Source organism: Penaeus monodon, chromosome 36 (genome assembly GCF_015228065.2).
Source record: "Penaeus monodon isolate SGIC_2016 chromosome 36, NSTDA_Pmon_1, whole genome shotgun sequence".
Classification (NCBI taxonomy): domain Eukaryota; kingdom Metazoa; phylum Arthropoda; class Malacostraca; order Decapoda; family Penaeidae; genus Penaeus; species Penaeus monodon.
The window spans coordinates 14,920,724-14,933,462 of NC_051421.1; the positions used below are offsets into that span (position 1 = coordinate 14,920,724).

The 12,739-nt window shown below is 49.6% G+C and overlaps 1 protein-coding gene across 3 annotated transcripts in view; it reads left to right on the forward strand.

Moving 5' to 3' along the window:
- Nucleotides 1-12,739, forward strand: part of LOC119595772 (transcription factor 12-like) — an 85,904-nt gene that overhangs the window by 39,790 nt on the left and 33,375 nt on the right. Inside the window, exon 1 of one of the 3 annotated variants that reach the window (XM_037944934.1) lies at nucleotides 5,969-6,040. The exons of the other annotated variants lie outside the window; for them this stretch is intronic. Coding sequence (XP_037800862.1) covers nucleotides 5,984-6,040 — 57 coding nt within the window. The 5' untranslated portion in view covers nucleotides 5,969-5,983. Of the gene's footprint in view, nucleotides 1-5,968; nucleotides 6,041-12,739 lie in introns of those variants that run through there. 3 annotated transcript variants of the gene reach the window in all.

Here is a 12,739-nt window from a genome sequence, read left to right on the forward strand (position 1 = left end):
TGGACTGATTGTGTTTCCATTGCCCCACCTCGCTTCTCCCCTCTGTCATGCACTAGGTATCGCTGTTTGTACAATGCGAATTGGTGAAGGCGGGTCTACCTTTGACCAAGTCCATATAGCTCCCGACCTGCGGTGGGAGTGGTAGCGGTAGTGGTGGGGGGCAGAGAGGATGAATGCCTTGGCTGTGTTTCCCAGGGAAATACAATATTTCGCAAAATTCAGGGCATCGTTATACGAAGTTGAGTGTTTCATTCTATTATGTATATATATTTGTTTTCATGTGAACGAACTGCCAGTTATTCTGCCTTATGGTTATGTAAGGTAAGCCGCTCAACCCAGGCGAAAATTAGGTGTGAGATTCAGTAGACAAGAGTTTTAAGATTCTCAGATCCAGTCCATCCTCGTTTGAAAATGGACTTTCGAGTTGTTAGACGACTTTTCTAGTTATGGATCAGGTTCAAGGTTTGACTATGTTTGGCTGAGTTAGTGTTGCGCTGGGGCCGCTTTTTAACCCCAGGCGCCCCCCTTCGAAGAACCCCCCTCGGCGTGCTCCTGTTCCCTGACAAGTAGGTATCAGTCAGTGGAACTCGCGGCGAGACATATAAGGCAGATATGTCTCCTGGCTGTTCATGAATGACTTGACTCATTAAGCGAGAACAGGTCAAGTCGTATCCGCTGGTTCATGTCTTAACTTTTAGCTCGATGGGTGTGGGGAGGAGGCCATGGAGGGCCTCGTGCCCGGATAGGTGTGCGAAGGCTGGGGTCTTTCGTGGAATCTCCCTCCTTCCCTGCCTTTATTCTTCTCCCTGGCCTGGTTCCTCACGCTATCTCTGTTTTACTTTTCTCTCCCTCCCTCTCTCTCTCTTTCTCTCTCTCTTTCTCTCTCTCTTTCTTTCTTTCTTTCTTTCTTTCTTTCTTTCTTTCTTTCTTTCTCTCTCTCTCTCTCTCTCTCTCTCTCTCTCTCTCTCTCTCTCTCTCTCTCTCTCTCTCTCTCTCTCTCTCTCTCTCTCTCTCTCTCTCTCTCTCGCCGCCTTTATTACGTGAGGGCAGAGCCTCATCCCCATGAGGTAGAGCGTGGGAGTTTATTCCAATTGGATGCAACATTCACTCATGACGAGATGCTCAGGAGTTTTGTTTCGTTGTTGAGGCAAAATGCGCAGCTTAATACTGTCAGATATTTTGGGCATCCCAGGGTCACCGCCCACCAGTGACAAGTCTTGCAAGTGCAGTGCCATTCATTGTCGGTGTAGCAGGCGTGGTCATTTTACCGGGCAGGCGATATGCATGTTGATTGCTTTGTTACCGCCTGCTTATCCTTCTAGCTTGCCGGGATACACCTGTTTGCCTCACCTGCCACAGCGCACTTCACCTGAGTCATCCCATCCACCGCTTTTCTTCTTACTCTTCTTCTCTCTCAGCTCAGTGAGTCTGAGTGCCACCGCAGGCCCACGATTTTTGGTCTTACAAGCAGCTGTGGCACCAGTACCGAGGCCTCAAGCCATCTGTAATTGGGCAAGATGATTTACCTGTTTCTGGCTGCCATATCCCGGGCTATTTGCCTTTTGCTTTCCAAAACGACCTGTAGGAAAGATCCAATACAGATATTCATTTAGGCCTGTGAGGTGATGCTGATAGCTTCCTGGTCAGCGGAATGTCAGAAGAAATGAGATGCAGATCGTACAGCCGAAACTCGCTTCGTCGCCACAGCTGGTATCCTGCTCTCAAGGTAGCTGCTGCGTTGGCTCTCCCTCCTCCACCCCGGGCCCTGCAGGGAACCCCCAGCCTCGCCATGGGGTGAGGGAGGAAGGAGGGAGCGCCTCGAGTGAGGGATAGCACACAGCATGAAGGTGGAGAGATAGGGACGGAGGTGCGGCTAAGGGCTTGCAGTCAGGGACGAAGGGGGGGATGGGGATCACGAGGGTAGAAAGGGAGCGGGAGGGAATAAGGGAAGGGGAGAGCGTGTTGTATAGGGGAGGGACATTTACCCATGGAAGCCTAGACGGAAACAGAGTTACCGGATTTAAAGGTGTAGGAAATTACAAGACAAAGGGAGGGAGGGGAATGAGGAAGACAGAACGTCCATGCGGTGATTATGGGTATAAAGAGTAAACGGAAGGAGAGGAAGTAAGACAAGGAAGGGAGGAAAAGGACATGGGGAAAACGAGGAAGAGAGAGAGTGAAAAAGGACTAATACATGATACCTTATTTAGAAAGAGAAAATGTTGAAGATAGGAATAGTAAAGGGAGACGGCCAGGTGGGTGAATAACGGAAATGGCAAGGTAGAGCAGCGAATGAATGGAAGAGGGATGAAGAGGGAGCAAGAGGAGGGAGGGAGGGAGGGATGAGGAGGACATGAATGAAGGAAGGTAGTGGACGTAGACAGCCAAACTTGCATGTTTAATTGGAGAGCAAGCAGACAAACAAGTAGGCTCTTTACACGTTAGACAGGAGCTCGTTGGTGGAAAGACAGGCGGACATGGACAGAAAGACATATGAACTGACGGATAGGCTGGCAGACAGGCAGGAAGATAGACAGACAGGAAGGCAGGGAGGCTGGCAGGCTGGTTGGCTGGCTTAAGGTTGGGGCATGACCTTGGTACGTCTGCAGTACCCCCCTTCCCCGTCCCAGCACTTGCAGGAGTGAGGCTGTTGTCGACCGAGATGCCCAGGGTTGACGCAATACCCGCTCTCATCTTACACTTGTTTACATTTTCTCAACCGTTTGAAGTGGTTTGTTTTACTTTGATTTTCTCAGGGTTTACTTATTGGATCAGCTCTTCACTTACATAAGAATCTTGTACAGTTGGAATTGCAAACAGAATTTAATTTTACTTGTACTTCTTTGAAACTGATGTTCTCTTATTTATGTGATTTTGTTTCCTTTAACTTTTTTTTTCTTCTCTTGCAGGTAAGGCATTGTCCCGAGAGATTGTCCGATGGGGAAGTAAGTAAAGTAAAGCGCCAAGGATTTTTTGCGCGTCCGGGATAGACCTACGTGTTATTGTTGACACGTTTTGGCTATTGAAGATGGCTGCTCCTCCAAGGTTAGCCAGTCACTCACAATCCGTCCATTAGCCCGTCCGTCAGCCTCTCCGCCTCCACCTCCACCTCCAACTCCAACTCCAACTCCAACTCCAACTCCACCTCCGCCTCCGCCTACACATCCGCTTCCGCCACCACCTCCACCACCCACCTCCACCTCCACCATGCACCGCCACCACCTCCACCTCCGCCACCACCTCCGCCAACACCTCCACCTCCACCACCACCTCCACCTCCGCCACCACCTCCACCACCACCTCCACCTCCGCCACCACCTCCACCCCTCCCTGAGCCCATTCTTTGCGAAAGGAGTTCAGAGCTATTAGAGACAAAAACGACGTGATCTGAATAAGCATAATCTCCTCTGTGGCCTAAAGCTTTGGTGATAGTTTGTGCGCAGGAGGATGATTCGTGGCCGGTATGTTGTTTGAGAGAAAGTGCCAGTATATTGTATGTAAAATATATATTGTGGGGCAGTACGATGCTGGCACACACCTGCTTGTATACGATGAATTGAGATTCCCCGTGGGTTGAATTTATTTATATTGTGTGCATGGGTAAAGTAAAGCTCACACGGTGGTATTCGGTGCAAGTAATCAAGGAGAGTTACTCGGGTAGGATTATAATCTTACGAAGAAAAGTCCTGAGTTTAGGATTGCTGAATGACATTACTCTCTGTTAATAAGCCTATATTGTATATAGTTAGTGATCGCCGATGAGGCCGTGGCTCTTACTTCTCCGGTAACCTGAAGGAAACGGCGAGAGGAGAGGCGGATGCAGCGATGCCGGTGGGGCAGCAAGTGGCAGTGCTAGAGACACAGGTGGCGGCTGTGGTGAAGGTTGTGAGACGGCAGACAGCTTGGCGCCTTAACCACTCGCACTCCACAATCACACCTTCCACCTGACAGCACTTCTGACCGCTACGCTCGCTAGACACTCGCCCTATACGGATGCTCCCTCAATGGGATTATTGTATCGTATATATTTGCAGGTTCCGGTTTCGGCAGTGTTTAGTTCGGGCACCATATATATACACACGCACACACGTGGTTGACTAAGGGTGGGTATGTGTGCCCAAATGTGGAAGACAGGTATAGGGGATCAGTGTGCGTGAGTTTGTGCGTGTAGTGGGTATGGCGTTTACATTATAGGAAATTTCAGTGGGTTAGTTATGGTCGCGTTGATTATTAGCTGATTTTACGCAACTTCTAATGTGTGCTAATGAGTCAGGAATGTTATTCCTCCTGTCCGGTATGCAGGGAAGTTATTGTCATCTGCCAGTATATCCTGGCTGCCTTTGATATCTTGATTTTATTCCTTGATTTGGCCATTTAAGTCTTAATTCCTTGCACACAATCTACAGGTGTTACGGCGTGGCTTTAGGCTGAATGGGCTTCGTTATAAATAAGGTGTTGGCACCATGGTAACAGGTACGAGTTATCACCATAGCAACAGTCATGGTTATAGCTTGGCATTCTTGGGATGTCATTCGGTCATTGAAAAGGTAAAGGTTTGCAGAATGAGACATGTTGCTTCCGAGTATCCAAGGTGGCGAGGAGGGGGCGAGAGGGAGGGGGGGCGGGAATGTTTTTGTAGATTCAGACTTTGACTAATTACGAAGTTTAAGTGCCAAACAGGTGTGAAATTCTTTCCCCGTGTGAGGGAATTCTTCGAATTGAAATGACGCGGAAATTGGGGAATTTGAAGGCAGCCTACGCGTCCACGAGGAACCGAAAAAACGAGAAAGACGCCGATGGGGAAGGAAGGAAGGAAGGCAGGGCGGGCACGAGGGAGGCACATGCGTGGTAACGGAGGCTGATCGACACCGCCTTATTTACTTTTAATTGGTATTGTTGTAGCGTGCGAGCGCCGCCCACCTGCGCGTTGCCGTGCCGGGTCAATGCCAAGTGCACTCACAGGGACCTTGACGTAGGTTTTTGTCACTCTTTCACCATTATTCATCACCAAAGTTGATGAGGTGAAGGGGATCACGATAGTAGTACCAGGACGGCTTTCGACGGTGTTCGAGACGCGAGGCTGGACGCGTCTGGCAAGAAGAACTGAATTTTTTTTGGAAGGTATGCGGTCTCTATGGAACTAATTTACAAATAAACTTATTATTACACTTTCTCCATAAATTTCTGCTTGTTGTGTCACCCAAAAGAAAGTGGCTCTCGCAGGCATGTTTACGAACTCGACGCTTCTTTGTTAGATGGAGAGATAGCGGTTTAGTTGTTTTTCCTGCCGCCTTTTTTCCGAGGAAGGAATTTTCACTTTTAAGTATCGTTTGAACTCGACGGGAGGAACGGCGGGGGGGGGGAGTCTTGTGCGAGCAACAAGTGGTTCAGCTCTTGGTCTTGACCGTCGCGCTGGTCAACGCAGCCGCCTTTAGGTAGGGTATGGAGTGGAAGGCTAGAGGGCGGAGATGGCGCATGCACACGAAATGGAACGCGATGGCTAGTAAAAGGGCATTTCGGGTACACCAGGGACGGCGGCGGAGGTTATCACGGCGCGGGGACCGGTAAAATGGGGAGGGAGGTGTATGTTGGCTAAGGGCTCAGATTCAACCTTTTCGCCAAACTTGAACTGAACTTAGAATTACGTCTTGATAAGTATACCCTGTTTGATGTTCACGGTGACGTTTGAGGTACGAAAGCGTGGTATTGAAATTCCTGTTGATTGCGTTGCCGTGTCTTAAAACACAAAGTTTACGAATCTTCCGAATAGCTCGGTGCTTTTGTTTATGCAAAGATTTTGGCCAAGGTGTAGCACAATTTTGTAACTAAGGGTGTTGGGGGGAAGGGGTAGGATCACGTGCGAACGTCAATATATATAAGCGTTCTAGCAAAGCCTCAGCAAAGTATCGTAACGAAACTAGTAGGAACCACACGGGGAAGGAGTAGATTATCGTAGCCCGAGGGATACCGGCGAGGAGCGGAGATGACGAGCACCGTGAAGCGTCACACGGTGTGCTGGCACCCGGTGCACTTGTCCCCGGTAAGTTACGGGTGATTGTGCGGCCGGGCAGGGGGCTTCAGCGCGGCGTTTTAGTGTGCACTGCGACGGATTTTTTCTTTCTTATTTGTAGGGACTCGCGACGGATGAGTAGGGTGGGTGGATACACGCACTAGAGCGATGCTGCGAATTGATGTGCAGATGATCCTTCCCATCGTTATTACGTACTTGCTTTTATGACTTGTAATTGCTTACTCAATTTGACCTGTTATTCGGTTCTCAACTTGTAAGAGTCAGCTAGACAGGATATGATAAGGATACGCAGACGTAATGAGATAGCAACAGCTGTCATTAAGCAGAGGTTAACAGCAAAGTCGCCGGCTATCGTGGCATTTCTCTTGATAATCCGTCTCTTATTACTGATATATCATTGTTGTCTGCGTTGTCTTGTATAACTGATATGCCAGTTATTTGTTGCAATAGAAATCGTGACAGTGAATGGAGTGCGAAAGTACAAAAATCCGTCAATTTTTTATGGCATACATGGCAAGGACAACAAGACGTCCGTTGTCACAGTCTGTACGCATGGCATGTCCGCTTGCTATGGCGAGTCTTGCGCGGAGGTGGCCTGGGCGTGAGGGTATGTCGGGAACCTGAGCCGCTCAGAACGCGGTCTGGCTCATGCAGCATCATGCACTCACCACGGGACCCAAGACTCGATGCTTTATTTGAGCGTTTGTGCTTCCAGCTATATTTCGGTTGTGATCTCTTCGTGCGTAGCAATGTTGCAGAGGCGAGGTCTGAGGTATTTGCGAATGTCCCGCCGAGACCCGAGGCCGCCGCTCGCGTCGCCCGCGCGGAGCTGCCTCGAGAGCTCGTCGGGGGGGCTGTCGATCATTGGCCCTGCGAAGCCCCCTCGTTTTTTCTCTTTTTTCTTTAAGTATTAAAATGACGACACGGAGGGGCTGAATTTAGAATAGTGTGAAGTTGGTTTAGTGCAACTTGAAGTTTCGTGTTAGTATCTTGGGACGTCAGTCATATATTTCTGTCTTAGACTTTTATCAGACAACATCAATTTTTGTGTCGCACTGTCCTGGCCTCTCGTTCGACCCCCTTTGCCTTGCTTAACCAACCGATGATACAAGCAGATCAAAAAAGTAAATAAAAATCAGGACACATATACCTAGTTGGCAACACGACTCTCTTCTGGGATTGTGTGCGTCATTTAGTGGCCAAACATTCTTGGTCTATGTTGGCACCAAACTCCGCATCTCCAGGCCGAAAACAACTGCATGAACGAATGAGTGTCGCCGCTTACGCAACCCTCGTTATGATGCTTTGAGTCAGGGATCGCCCAATTCTCGCCCCGCGATTCGCCCATTGACGGACGCCCCCTTTTATGAGTGTGTGTATAACCAGCTAAGTCGATTTCTACTTGACCAGCCTGAGATAGCGAGTCCGGGAGGGGAAATGGGTAGATTAATAACTGATTTGGCATTTCCTGTGAGTGAGGCTTGAGTGCTGATAACGAGGTAGTGTCCGAGGCAAGATGGCGGGACTTTGGGCGCATAGGAGCCAAGGGAAGAAGGCTGTCCCTTGCTGGAACCTGTTCTGTTAGTAGCGGTGCTGAGGAGGGAAGTGGCCACCAGAACTAGCAGCGAGGGCGCCGTGGAGGCCTGGCACCGTGCCAGTCTTGGTGTTGTGGCTCTCCCCACCTCCCTCCCGCCTCCTCCCTCCCTTTCGAACCCCTCCTCCTCCTCCTTCTTTCTCTTGCTCTGCCCGGGCACTATACCCATCAACACTCTGCACTGGCAACGCTGCTAACGCGAACACAACGGACGCAGCGCAACTCCCGCTGCCAACACTGCTGTATGTGTGTGATATTACTCAAGCAACTGCTTTCTCGAACACTCCCCAATCTACCAACGGGCGAAGTACAAATGATTTATAGTGCTGACATGTTTACAACGGGCAATGCAGCGCCCTGTCGTTGCCCCCTTGTCGATCAGATCTTTTGCACTGCTTCGGACATATTGGCCGCCCGCCCATATGTGCAATGTCCCTAAACCGCCTCGTACAGACTTGTCCCAGGGATGATCGGGTCAGGTCCGGGTTCACTGAAGTCGGCAACACATTGGAGACTGCAACTGGAGCTTCGCTGAATGGCCACGTCCGAGTTTATGGACGATTCCCACGAACGGCGACGACGTGGCGTCCTGAGGCCACGCGCATAAAAGAGTCGTTGAAGCGTCGAAGGTAACCCGTGCAGGAGGGCATCGGCGGGTGTAGTGATAATGTTAGTGGAGGGGGAGGAAAGGGGGAGGGGGAGGGGAGGTGTATGATGGTGGTGAAGGCGCCACGCTGTCTGCACCAGTCGGACACAGGCACACCTGCACCCAATGCTGGCCTACCCCGCCCGCGCCTCCTCACCCTCAGGGGTATCAGCCACCTCTTGCCCTGTCCCTGCTTTCCACTTGGTACTAGTGCTCTCTACATGGCTGATCAGATTCATGAGGGTTATTGGTAAATTTTACGTACTCTGGAAACTTCTTTTTTTTCTGAAAACGTCAGGACATCTCTCCAGAAATACCACTGGCCACAAATTCTAGATCCGTCGCCCCCCGTGCAGAGATGTCTTGCTGCAAACATTTCTAAAATAAGCCTTTGTTCCTTTGTCCACCTTCGTGCTGCAGAGGAGAACAAATTGCAGCAAATGACGTCACAGTGGCCCATATCTGCGCCTCACCTCACCAACCAAGACTGTATCACCGCCATCAAGCCGTCGCCTCGCAGCACATCACAACTGCGGGTTCGTGACAACGCGTCGCGACCCGGCCATACGTGCACACCATCCCCCCCCCCCCACACACACACACTACATACTACCTGAAGGCTCATCACCAAATAAAATTCCTTTCTTCTGTTCATTTGCCTCATGTGACGTCGCGTTTCCTGTTATATGAGAAATTGTGTGGGACAGACACCGTCAGACCTTCAGGAAGTGTTTGGACGGAAGGGATAATGCAACAGGAGTAGTCCTTTTCTTCTTTTTGTGGGACCTTAGTACAGCTGGCACGGGTTACTATTGCTCCTGTGGAAGCTGGCTCATGTTGTGAAAGGCTGCTGCAACATCATCCCAGTTGCTGTACTGTTTAGTAAGGAAAGGAGGAAGAGGAAGAAAGGAGAGAAGAAATGTTAAGAGGACATCACATTTTCTTCTTTTTTTATCGTTTTAGACATGATGAGTCCCGCGCATGCGTATACCACATGCACCGCCACCCCTTCAGCGCCATGACAAAGGAGGCAATCCAGACTCCTTCAAACTCGATCGGTGAGAGAGTCAGCTGACCGACTCGCACCTGAATCATGACTCGGGGGCAGACTCACATGGGGCCCAAATTCCTCTGACACTCGAAAGGCCACACTGCTGCCGAGTGCATTGCGCGTCACCGCCGACCGGGTGCAACGAAGGAATTGCTCTTTTGTTTGAAGCTTCGAGAAGATGCAAGGATGGGAGCTCACGGGGCGTTCTCCGCTAATCCCAAGAGGAAGCAGAAGGTGCGGGCGAGTGGTGGCTGAAGAAGCCGGTGTAATGGTTGTAAATGTTCCCCGATTAAGCCCCTTGGCAGCTGCCCGCTCCGGGAATCTGTTTGATGGCGCGCCAGTCACAAGAGGGGCTCGGGGAGTTATTTCTCATTATGCGGAGCTTGCCTGCTTGCTTGCCCTGCTTGAGCCTGCTTACGTTTTGCTCCTCGGCTTCTTTTTTCGAATGTCATTCGAACCTACTGATATTCGACTCGCTTCTCTCTCTCTCTCTCTCTCTCTCTCTCTCTCTCTCTCTCTCTCTCTCTCTCTCTCTCTCTCTCTCTCTCTCTCTCTCTCTCTCTCTCTCTCTCTCTCTCCTCTCTCTCTCTCTCTCTCTCTCTCTCTCTCTCTCTCTCTCTCTCTCTCTCTTCTCTCCTCTCTCTCCCCTCTCTCCTCTCTCTCTCTCTCATTCCCTCTCTCTCTCTCTCTCTCTCTCTCTCTCTCTCTCTCTCTCTCTCTCTCTTTCTTTCTCTCTTTCTCTCTCTCACGCTCTCTTACTCATTCACGCGTCTCTCTCTCTCTCTCTCTCTCTCTCTCTCTCTCTCTCTCCCACTTTCTAACACACAAATGCAGACAAACACACGGGCGCAACATGGGCGCTTGCTCACTCGCTCACAAATGCGCACTGTGACTCACTGATAAAAGCCGCACTGGTCAACGACTCACTTATCGAGGATGAACTTTGACACTGGCTTGGAGGGGATTTATTTATAGCATATCATTAGTTGCATTTTCTTCTCTTTTTCACGAGAAATACTTCACTAAATTCTGATACTCGTTGATAAGCCCGTGCTTGCCGAGGTGTTATTTATTTTACTTTTTAACGATTTGCGGAGGTGATTTTGTTGTTGTTGTTCTTGACTCTGTTGCTTCTTCTTCTTCCTCTTCCTTCTCCTCCTCTTCTTCCTGGTCTTATTGGTATTCTTATTCTTATTTTATTCTTATTTTTCTTGAAACTTTTCTTTCTTTGTTTCTTTCTATTGGTTTTTATTTCTTTTTTTTTATCTATATATTTATTTCGAACTGGTGACCTGTTTTAAGAGGAGCTACTTCGATGAGGCTAAGAACCTTTTCTGAGGAGGAGAGAGATATCGCTTGGAGTGACGGCAGGGCGAACGGGGAATTCCGATGAGTGTGCTTTTACGTGAAAGAGAGGGAGAGGGAGAAAGAGAGGGGGAGGGAGAAGGTGGGAGAGAGGGGGAGGGAGAAGGTGGGAGAGAGGGGGAGGGAAAGAGGAGGAGGGAGAGAAGGGGAGACGGAGAGTGGGAGGGAGGGAGAGAGGGAGCGAAGGAAGGAGAGAGAGAGAGAAGTTGAGAGAGAGAGAGAGGTTGAGAGAGGGGGGAGGGGGAGAGAGAGGGAGAGAGAGAGAAAGAGGCGATTTTTTTTTAAGGAAATGTACACATTCGCACCCCCACCTCGCCTCCCCCACCCCCCTAAAATATGACATTTCAAAACGTGCTTCTGGGAAATGTTTCGTGCGCCCTGCCGATGAGTGAGGATGAATGGAAATCAATACACGTGTAAATCTGTGTTTATGAATGGAGTTGTGGTTGTTATGTGTCTGCGAGCGTGCAGGTGTGAGGATACTAGAATGAATGGTCCCGTATGGCCACGTGGGCTGTGGTCGCGGGGACGGATTAGTTTATGAGAGCCAGCTGATCGTATTACCTGTGCGTGCGTGCGTGTGCGTGCGTACCGGCACCAACTGGCTGTAGACCAGATAAAAATGAAATTGATTAGGCGTGTTTGTTGCCTCGTGGAACGCAGCACTCGAGTCCCAGATGATCTGTATTTTGCGGGGGTTGATTGCAATGAGCGATCTTTGATTACCGGCCCTTTGAGCGGTAATTTTGTCGCTCCGGTTTCCATTCATCACCGTTATTGAAGTTATTTGATGAGCAGAATGGTTTATACATTCGCATTCACACTAACACACGCACACACTCGCGCGCGCACGTACGCGCGCGTGCATACACACACACACACACACACACACACACACACACACACACACACACACACACACACACACACACACACACACACACACACACAGAAAGAGAGAGAGAGAGAGAGAGAGAGAGAGAGAGAGAGAGAGAGAGAGAGAGAAGAGAGAGAGAGAGAGAGAGAGAGAGAGAGAGAGAAAGCGATTTTGAGTGAAGTGAAGTAGCGTTGAGTGATGCTCTGCGTATCGGATGAGGCGAATCGGGTGTCACATGACCGGGACGAGGATCACGTGACGTAACGAGGAGCTGGCAGTGGATAACGAGGAGGTTCCGGTTTTTCGACAGTCGTTTTCCGGGTCGTTTTATGGCACGACCTCCTCCTTCTCCCCCTCCTCCCCCCTCCCCCTCTTTCCTTCGTGATGGATGGGTGACTGGAGGGCGAACGATGTGTTATTGCATTAAGGAACCCTGTCGTTGGGCATTTAGATTTTTTTACGTGGGTATTTAGCTTTGTTCCTGTTAGTTGCTTGCTACTGTAACTTCATATTCAAGATGGGAGTTTGTGCGTCGATACATGCGTGTGGGTGTTAGTGTGTTTGCTTTCTTTATTAGAAACGTTCGGAAGATTGCCCTGTATACAAGCAGTAACCTTTTTTTTCATCTGAACACTTGCTGATTCATATCTAGCGAAGAGGGAGGGGGTTCTGGAGGACACTTTAGCAACTGCTTCTGGATAATGCAAATCGCCAGTTACTATCTGAAGGAGTAGCGCGCTGTCTTTTGATGGCGATGGTTGCATCGCTTGGTTTGGGCGTGGTTGCATTCATCACACGAACTTGCGCAACTTTTGGCGAGTTGACTTCTCTTGACGTTGTCAAGATGTCTTGTGACACGTGGCTGGTGCAAATAAACTTGCAGCTTAGCAGCCTCCGAACATGGCATATAGGAATTTATTTAGATCGTCTTCATATTGTTGATATATTTAATGTAATATTATGCTTGGTTAGTCTATCTTGATTTCTGGTCAGCCTGTGATTTCTGGTCAGCCTGTGATTTCTGGTCAGTCTGTCCCAGGCCGTTAGCGCGGCCGAGGTCGTCCTTTCCCATTTGTCTCGGCCTCGGCATTCGCTCAGTCGATTGAGTCTTTGTTCGTTGTTCGAGTAATTAGCAGACATGATCTGCGCTGCCACCAGCACGAGGACGACTTTAG